The 10441-nt window shown below is 36.0% G+C and overlaps 1 protein-coding gene across 2 annotated transcripts in view; it reads right to left on the bottom strand.

The window, feature by feature from the left end:
* ODAD2 (outer dynein arm docking complex subunit 2) overlaps positions 1-9801 on the bottom strand; it is an 88394-nt gene extending 78593 nt beyond the window's left edge. The window contains exons 1-7 of one of the 2 annotated variants that reach the window (XM_072851529.1): positions 9578-9801; positions 7131-7288; positions 5568-5760; positions 4886-4992; positions 4296-4432; positions 3146-3262; positions 76-293 (exon numbers count right to left, since the gene is read on the bottom strand). In XM_072851529.1, the coding sequence (XP_072707630.1) occupies positions 76-293; positions 3146-3262; positions 4296-4432; positions 4886-4992; positions 5568-5760; positions 7131-7288; positions 9578-9801 (1154 nt within the window). Of the gene's footprint in view, positions 1-72; positions 294-3145; positions 3263-4295; positions 4433-4885; positions 4993-5567; positions 5761-7130; positions 7289-9577 lie in introns of both variants that reach the window. The other variant, XM_072851528.1, reaches the window with a different exon arrangement.
* Positions 9802-10441: the final 640 nt, after the last annotated feature.

The following is a 10441-nucleotide window of genomic DNA, read 5'->3' on the forward strand; positions in this document are numbered from 1 at the left end:
ACATGCAGTCCAATCATTAGCACAGTTTAGAAAGATCTATAGGAAAATTCAATTATAAAGATAACTGCTTATCTGTGGGAAGCACAAAGCCCAGTATTCTTCCACTTCATTGATGGTTCTAATTTCTTCTTGTCAATGGATCTCCTTCTTGCTGCAGAACTTTTCACTTTCTCACATACATTCTTCTTTGTAAAATCATAAAGGTTCTGGGATTGGCCAGGGACCTTAGCATCAACTACTTCCATACGCTGATAATTCTTCTCATATGTTGGTTCTTTAAAAAAATTATATTCCTAATAAAAGAAGGAGACATGGTTTGTCAGTCATATTGCTATATGAATAATGCATATTAAAACAATAAGTTATAAGCACAAGTCCAGGATGCTGTGCTTAAAAACTGTATGTATTAAATGTAGAATTAGATTATAAGGATAAAATCAGATTGTCTTTAAAAGAATGAAACATTAATCTGGAAAGCAGCTGTTACCGTGTGCAAATTAAAGTTTTTGAAATAAATGAACTAGTTAAATTTGGAACTTCCTGAACATACTTGAATGTTGGGTGTTGTTCAATTTCTAATATGTTAAATAATTTGTGACACAAGCACTTTTATAGAACCTAATTCCAAATGAGTTTTAAGATCTAGAATTGCAAAGTCAGTCATTCTGCTTTCAATGGATCATTTATATAAAAACCATTTCCCTGCATAAAGGATTTACAAAAAATTCCCACAAAAAATTAATGAACATAAAACTGAAAATAGGCTATGATAAGCTGCTAGATTTCAGTTCCAAGTAATTTAATTTGATATAGTTTAGAATTAATATAAACACATTCCATTTCAGTTTTTTTATCTTCTGTCTCTCAGGACAAAACATTGTTGAACAAGTCACATACAAGAATGGAGATGAGTGGCACCTACCAATCCTTCAGCTGTCTGTGTCTAGTACCATGGCTGATCAAAAATATCCAGAACAGAAAGGATGCTTGTCAACTCTTATTCTCTACTGGAACATATTCAATTTTTACAGGAAAGACAGCATACGATCATTACTTACTATTATTATTGCAGCTGTCACTACCAGATAGGTGAAGACATTCCTTTATGTATCTGATTCAAGGCATTTTTAAGGAGACTGTCATAGTATGGTCTGTTTTCGACTAGTCCCTGATGTGAATCGGCTGTTCCAGGCTTGCTGACCCAAATATCTAATCATAAACTAACTCATGCTAATTCTCTCATTCTGAAAATGTACTCTAGACAAGACAATTTAACACATGATAAACTAGACAAATCACAGGGGAATTGATGCTGTAGCTTGACCAGCTAAGTACATGTTAAAAAGTATGTTTCTTACAGCACTATATGCCAACATAGCAATTCTAAATGTTAGCTTAAACAAGGCCAAGAAGATATTATAAAAGTTAATTGGGTTTGCAACATATGTGTATGTAATGAGCTTTTTGAAGCTCTCCTCAGAAAATAGATCAAAACTATTTCCTGTCATAATTTATTTCATGTAGGCAACCTTGGAAATATAGCTTTTCTCTGCTTTTCAGAGTTCTAGAGTAGAGAAGGTTTTCCCTCAAATACAAATGCTCTGCAGCTCTACAGTATTAACTTGTTTAAATTCTAGTTTTAGAATGCAGAATGTACGAAACCAGCTCTTCATCAAGGCAATAGGATATGATATTCCTAAACCATTAAAATGTTATAATTTATACTCTTCAGCATAAACTTATTTACACAGTCACAGAATACTAAGTGATTTATATGACAATTGAAGGAAAATAGGATAAATTCTATTTATTTACTCTTATTTAATAAGTGTACACATTTCTTGAATAGCTACAGTATCTTTATAAGAGCAGAAAACCAGTAAAGAAAGGTATATTATCTCTATTATCAATCTTAACATTAATCTATATTAACATTTAGCATAATATTAACATATTAATATTACCATTTTTTACCTTTCATGACCATCAAATGAAGCCAAATCACTTTGAAAATACATTAAGCCAATAATTATGTTTAAAAACATTCATATATTTTCACATTTATGAAATATAAACCAATATGTAGATATAACATAAAAAAATACTTGCCTATGGGATAAATAAAACACATTCTGGAACTTTTTGCACTTTCAAACAGAACAACTTACAAATTTAACTCCATTACTGTTAATATAAGTTACTGTATTTGTGTACAACTTGAAATGCTCTGTTCTTTCAGAACTGTCAAATATCTGTATCTCAGAGAAAAAAAACATCAGCCCTACATCCCAGAAAATCAAAACTAAATGATAAGAAAATTTCCCTGTTAATGACTTCCTTCTTGAAATAATTAAAATTGCATAGAAATAACCACAATAAAACTTTTGACAGGTTTTAGCCTGTAATTAATTTTACCACCAAGTTACTAATCTGTTATAATCACACTAGAAATCTGAAAAAAGATTTTTTATCAGGAATGGTGAAACAACCTGATTGTAAAATTGCAGTGGCACTATGTGATTCTAGCTAATATAGAGCTCTAAATAAAAGCCAAAACACTTGCATTTTACAGTGGCTGAAGCAACACAGTGTGTGTAAGCTGTATGCTTAACTCTTGCCCTGATATTTAAATCAGGCAGTTCTCATAAAAAAGTTGGGCTATGATTTATATTTGGGTTACAAAGAATGAAGATAAAAATTTAAGTGGTTTTGATCACAGAAAAATATTGTCATAAAAAGTTGACCTTTTCTGTAAGGATATCATATTTTCCTGCTTTAATATTTCCAGTGCTCCATAAAGAATAACACCAGAAGACAAGCAAAACTTTTAATGCAAAATTAGAAGTTAACCTCACATATTGGATCAAACCTCATGATCAAACCTCATAATAACGTATGATAGAATGATACATGAAATAGTGTATTATTTGCTATTTACGAAAGGAACATATTTAGTAGAAACTGAAACAAATCCAAAGAAAAATAATAAATGCATTTGAGAGTCTTTAAAATTCTTCATTTAATCACAGATTTATGTTTGATAAAGAACATAAACATTCAGCCAGGTTTATAATGTAATTCTTAACAATGTACAATGTACGTTTGTACAAATTAGAATATACACCTAGTATCAATAAATACATACCTGTTTAGCCATATTTTCTACAAATCTAGGTGATCTCTCCCTTAAAAATGTGACAATATCTTTATATACATAACTTTTTCTTTCATAGTCAATGTCATCTTTACCCTTTAGCTCACCCTTAAAAAAAGAATAAATTTAAAATTATTAATAGTATTGCCTTACACAGGTAATTTAATGTGCATCATAAAATACTGCTAAAGAGCACAGAGGTCATACAGAATTATATACAGAAGTCTCATGCTCAGCACAGAGTCCATCAAACCTCAATAATACTTGGTAAAGATGCATGGATCGTCTCCATGGATCCCAAAAGATAATCCAGATCTTACATAGAATTCTGCAAGTAATTACTATTAGTTAATTGTACTGTGGGTAGTTCCACTGAAAAGAATTTATGGCTCATGGCAAACAACCAAGTAAATATGAGCTTCCAGTGCAGTATGGCAGATGTCTAAAAGGATCAGAAAATAATGTGACCTGACTGAGCCTAAACTTATGAGCTTCATCCATTTAAAATGTGCTAAGTTAAAATTTTCCTGGATTTTTTAACTCTTAGGAAATAAATTTGTGAAGTTACACCTGACGGACATCAGTCTCTCTTCAAAATGAACAGAAGAGCTCTGGTCATTGCTTAAAATACATAAAGGGCTATTACGTTTAAATAAAATCTGTAAGGAAAGAGGTAACCAAAATGAAAAGTAGAAGAAAAGAGATAAATAATTTTTAAAAAGCTTCCCCTGAAAGGAGAAAGAACTGCTTGTCATTTATAAAAAGACAAAAGCAAACTATATTAGCCATGCAATAGTATTACACCTCAGATCAAGAGCAATGAGGCACTAGAGAGGCATCTAGCCTCACAGTACCTTTAAATAGGAATAGTGTGAAGGACTGTTAGGGTTACATTTAAGGGCTAAACAAACACAGCTAGCAAAAGGTGCAGAATGCAATCATAGTATAAAACTTATAGAAAAAGCATTCAAAACATATGGGGAAACTTGCATACATTTATTACTGTGTCTTCTCCTTCTGTACCAATAAACTAACTCTGCAGGTCTTACAGCCTCAACACCACTACCCTAAACCTGATAGATTTTTTATTTTAGCACATAAAAATATTCATTACTCCATGGTATCCTTTATTATTACTTACTCCATTTAAAAATACTCCTGCTGTGCTGCAAGTGATATACAAAGGATCAGTGTCATGTGGTTTGATGACTAGGTAACAAATTTCTCCATGCACTTGTCTCCAGGGAGGAGCTCGGCATCCATTAGAGAATGTGTAATCTGTAACCAATTAGCATTAGTGTTTTTATCCAGTTTAAAAATATTTTTAATAGTTATGTTGATGATAAATATAACATGTATACAAATAAAATTCCCAAACCAATACCTTACTCTTAAGAATTCATACTGTTAGGAACTAATAATGCAAAGCTCTGTGACCCATGGCCCGATCCAACTAAGAACTGCAACTATGCTTAGCACTTTTCAGGATCAGGGACTCAGCTCACTTCCTCTACTTCCACTGAAGAAATTCATATGATTGGAGATGATTTCTATAACTAAAGGCTGAAGAACAGCATTCCACATCTGAAAATACTTTTTATTTTACTTTATAACTTTGCAGTAGAAATAAACACTTCAAATTTATTACTGAAATTAATTTAGCAGATTTCACACAGAAGTCAAATACTTTAATAAGGTATATATGAACGTGAGATATGATCAGATTTGGACCTGAAGTATATTCCAGTGATTCCAATACTGTCTCTTCTCCTTTCCCAGAGAAATTCTTGAGAAGATTCACTTCATTATTTATAGCAGCTGGATTTAGTCTTACGTCTCTGCAATTAATAGAAAATGGTCTAAAATGTATTCATCAAAGGACATACTCAGAGAAATGAAAAGAGAATATTACAAGATTTTTTCCTTTTACACCGAGTCTTAATAGTAGCAACAAAAATCTGGAAATGGGTCATCTCCCATTGTTTTTCTTAATTTTATCTGTTAGTTTAGTGAAATTTTAGTTCCATAGCTAATATGAAGTCCTTGTAACTATGGAACAGACTCAATGTAATACTTAATATGCTTCCATGAAGAAATAAACATTTCCTTGAAAATATTTAACTGTAACTTTGTTGTTTGTACAAATGACTTCAATTTGCTACAAAAACGCAAAACATATGCAATAAAAAAACCACACTCGCAGGCACACACTTGCATACCCATACCTACAGCAAAATCTTCAGGAAAAAAACAATGTTTTTTCAATAACTTAGTGAACAGTGAAAGTTATTTCAATAAATTTCTTTATGTCACACTAAAAGCACATGCTGTGGGTTGAAACCAATCTGATTTAACAATAAAACAAAAAAATGCCCTGGTTGACATGCTTAGCTTCCATTTGAAATGCACTTACTGTGAAATGTGTTTCAAAGAACTATTAAGCAGTTGCAAATCCAGCTGATGAAGAAGAAGAAAGATTTTCCTTTTAATATCTGTTTCAGGGTCATCATCTTTTTTGACTTTGTCAAGTAAATGCAACATGGACGTATCTTCTTCAACAGTCCCATATTCAGGGCCAAGAATTTTCACTATAGGATCTCTGTTAGCTGTAAACATGAAACAGAATCATATAATGTGACACTATGTTAAAAATTATTAGGCAAGACAAACACTTTTTATCTCAATTGATGAATAATTTTGATGCTATTAATTTACAATTAAGAACTCTAATAATGTGCATAGTTATTCATCAAATATTACTGTATGATGTATTCTTTCATGTCCCCCTCTTGTAATTTGAAATGCACTTTTAAAAATATGAAAACATTAAGAACAAAAAGAATTTTTTCATAACAAACAAAATTGCTTTCCACAATAAAGATTAAGATTCGTTCAACCAAGAGGTGAATATTAAATACTTCCCTTTATCGACAGCCCCCTTTCCAGAAAATATGCCTGGCTGATCACCAAAACAGGAAATCAATGGGTTTAACTCACTGAAAACGGATCATTTTGGAAATATGACTTAGTGTTAAAGAACATCTTTAAAGTTTTCTAGCATCATTCCCAATGGCCCCATTACTTCCTCAGCTATGCCAGCTGTTCTTTTTGGTAAACAGTGACATAACTGCATGTCAATGGGTTTTACAAAAACATTTTGCTCTGTTCCTGCAAATGAAGTCCCATGCATCTGTGAATGCCTCTGCATGATACCTTGTCCATATTATTCTTCCCTATTATTCATGGTTGATCACTGTCAGTGACAGGACCCTGGATTAGATGGATCTGAAGTTTGATCCAGTACGAGCATTTGTATTTTGGAATGGCAGATGCAATTTCTTCTAATATTACCAAAGAATATTACTGATCTCTTCCACCTCCAACGAGAGGAGGATATCCATTTTAGCATATCAGGGGTCTAATTGTCAGTTTGAAAATCTAGGACTTGAATATTACACAGTAAAAGTACTCGTACCTGTATTTTAAAAACCATTGTGAGAAGGAGCTGGAAATGCTCACTGTGAACCTTGTGCAGGTAAGAATGCCTTAAGCATATAAGTTCTTCTTTGGCTATTTTTTAAGGATGTAACATTTTAAAAGAGGATTAAACTACAAACATAGGAAAAATTGCTATTAGCCTCCAATAAGACATTCTTTTTCAGAAATTTAAACCTACTGTCTGTTGCAATAGCTGCGGTATTACACAGTATACATGAACTTGTATATGAGATTCAACAGTTTTATTTTAACTTTATTCCAGATTTCTCTGTTATTGATTTCTGTGAAAATAAAAGAAGAAATCAAAACTTCATTAAGTTCTGGATCAGCACCTTTAGCCACCTTTGTGAATCAACACCTTCTTATATACTTAAAATGAAGGCATGCGTTTCTTTCTTCACATTTCATAAACACGAATTGAAGGAGAAGACATACTTTTTAAGAGAGAGGAAAGATGAAAAAAAAGAAGAAAGGAAACCTTCTAGGCATGCCTGTGCTTCCTTTAACTTTTTTTCCATAGCAATTTGTAGCAAACAGGACAGCTGGTCAAAACTGCGAACTCTGAGAGTTGATCCCGTGAGGACAAGCAATGGTTGGTCATCTTTACCTTTGGCTTCAGACTGAACAGTTGCTCCACTAGAAAAATTAAATTATATCTTTTTAAAATAACTTTCATAAACAGCAAATTTTAGAGAAGAGTCTTGAATGTTATTCAAGCTTCACATGATAAAGCATATACAATTTCTTTAAACCATATTTCAGAAAACTTCCAAGGTAAACCAGTTTATCCACTGTAAATCAGACATCTGTAACTCATTTGCTTTACCTTGGCAACATCCTTAAATAGAATTTTGACAGGCTGAATTGTGAAAAACTATTCTTACAGGACTGGTCACACCTGCTGTTTGGCCTCACAAAATATTCACTCGTATTCTGCATGTTCCTTCTACAAGACTGCTGAGTGATTTTCTGACTATTAGGTTCATAAATGACAACTGACTTAAAATGATATAAATGTATATTTCTATTTGGAAAGAATTCTCTGGTGGAAGGGAATAAAATATTTTCTCAGAATTAGGTTATTTCTACAGCATTACCTAAACAGAACATGAATTTGACAACTTATCAAGGAAAACTGAAAATTCTCCAGTGGCTTTGTGATTTAGCCAAGAAAAATTATTTTGTGCATCCATGGCACCTTGCTATGTCATTGTTCAAAGAATCACAAAAATTAAATAGAGTTACTGTCATATAAGTCTTAGGTATCATTGCAAAATAAGTCAGCATCAGATTTAAAAAGAAGCATAAACCTCATCATTTTTTTCAGCACTAATTTTCAAATACTGAAAGAACTGTTAGAATATTTGATAAGTAAGCTACAGCAGTATAACTGCTATTTTGATTAAGACTGAAACCATGTTAACATATTAAAACTGCCTACTTAGAAAGAACTTTGAGACTGCTGTTCACAAAGAAGCTGTAACTTAAGACTGTGCTTGTTAATCCGCCTCAATAACAGCAGTAAAACATCTATGCTTAATCAGGATTGTATTGGGTTTGCATGGCAAGGTTTTGGTAGTGGGGGGGCTACAGGGGTGGCTTCTGTGAGAAGCTGCTAGAAACTTCCCCAATGTCTGATAGAGCCAATGCCAGCCAGCTCCAAGACGGACCTGCTGCTGGCCAAGACCGAGCAACGGTGGTAGTGCCTCTGGGATAACATATCTAAGAAGGGGTAAAAAAGTTGCTGCACAACAGCAATTGCAGCTGGAGAGAGGAGTGGGAATATGTGAGAGAAACAACCCTGCAGACACCAAAGTCAGTGAAGAAGGAGGGGAGGAGATGCTCCAGGCGCCGGAGCAGAAATTCCCCTTCAGCCCGTGGTGAAGACCATGGTGGAGTAGATATCCACCTGCAGCCAGTGGAGGACCCCACACCAGTGCAGGTGGATATGCCCGAAGGAGGCTGTGAGCCCATGGAGAGCCTGCGCTGGAGCAGGCTCCTGGCAGGACCTGTGACCCTGTGAAGAGAGGAGCCCACGTTGGAGCAGGTTTGCTGGCAGGACTTGGGACCCCATGGGGGACCCACACTGGAGCAATCTGTCCACTGCACCCTGTGGAAAGGACCCACGCTGGAGCAGTTCGTGAAGAACTGCAGCCCGTAGGAAGGACCCATGCTGCAGAAGTTCATGGAAGACTGTCTCCTGTGGGTGGGACCTCATGCTGCAGCAGGGGAAGAGTGTGAGGAGGAAGGAGCATCAGAGACAAAGTGTAATGAACTGACCACAACCCCCATTCCCCATCCCCTTTGTGCCGCTGGAGGGGGAGGAGGTAGAGAAAATTGGGAGTGAAGTTGAGCTCAGGAAGAAGGGAGGGGTGGGGGGAAGTTGTTTATAAGATTTTGTTTTATTTCTCATTATCCTACTCTGACTTTTGACTGGCAATAAATTAAATTAATTTCCCCGAGTTGAGTCCATTTTGTCCATGACGGTAATTGGTGAGTGATCTCTCCCTGTCCTTATCTCGACCCAGGAGCCTTTTGTTGTATTTTTCTCCCCCCTGTCCAGCTGAGGAGGGGAGTGACAGAGCAGCTTGGTGGGCACCTGGCATCCAGCAAAGGTCAACCCACCACACAGGAGCCACTCCTAACACTAACAGAAATCACAGGGTAATCACTGCTAGACACATATTGTAAACAGTCTTAGGAATAGACAGTGCAAGTTGTAGAAATCACTAGCTAAACAGGTCTGTATCACAACCAAGATAGAATAGTCTCAAACTCTCAAAAAAACCCTACAAATTTTAACTCAAAATTTTCAATACATATCAGTAAAAAACCCACCCATTTCAGCCTCACAAATACACTAAGGCTTTCTTTATGCTAAATGAGCACAGTTTTGCTTTGAAACACACTGCAGTTCAGACTTACTTGATATCATAACCCTCTCCAAATACTGAACAGCCCAATTGCGTTTTCCACTCTAGGGGCTCTCTGAAGACAAATGCTGCTTCCTGAGGATGTCTAGTGCTGAAGTCCTCCGCAAACGTAATAATTTGATTTAAAAGAGACTCGTTCAAAGGGGTGATTTCGAGCGTGCCAGTTCCAGAACCAGCAGCAGTCCACTGAGCTGCTCTTGCCAATGCCGTTCCCATGGTCTCAACTAGTATCAAAGATGTACACCTTAGCAAAGAAACACAGTCAGAGAATGACCAAACTGAGCTCTCAAATGATAAATGCAATACGCTGCAGATGCTATAATTTGAAATAAACATATCTATGAATTATTACATTCTTTTAACTTGTTTAAATCCCCTAAGTGGGGAAGGAGGAATAGAAGAAAACTTGCAAATATTTTTTTAAAAATAGGAAAATCTGGTGAAAACACAGGTTTTTTTCATCTTGATTAATTAATTCCTGGTGCTATTAGAAACTCAGGGAGCTGATAGCAGAAGGCCTCTGTTATGGCTGTAACAAAAGGCTCTCAGGTTCTCCTTGTAAAGTTGACGCCACTGGTAAAAACTGTATGTGCAGAGGGACAGACACATACGCCACCCAGCAATGACACCCCCCAGACATTTTCTTTAAAAGGAGGAAGAAGTGGGGCGACAGACACGCCCGTCAAGCCTGGAGGGGCCAAGAGCCACCGAAGTGAGACGGGCGCGGGGAGGACTCGCTCCTGAGGAAAGCCCGGGGTGCCCGGCATGGCGCCGGCCCACCCGCGCTCCGCGGCGTGCCCGGGGCAGAAGCGGGGGTCAGGGCTGCAGCAGGAGGCGGGAGGGACCCTGGAGCCCG

Source organism: Ciconia boyciana, chromosome 2 (genome assembly GCF_034638445.1).
Source record: "Ciconia boyciana chromosome 2, ASM3463844v1, whole genome shotgun sequence".
NCBI classification, from domain to species: domain Eukaryota; kingdom Metazoa; phylum Chordata; class Aves; order Ciconiiformes; family Ciconiidae; genus Ciconia; species Ciconia boyciana.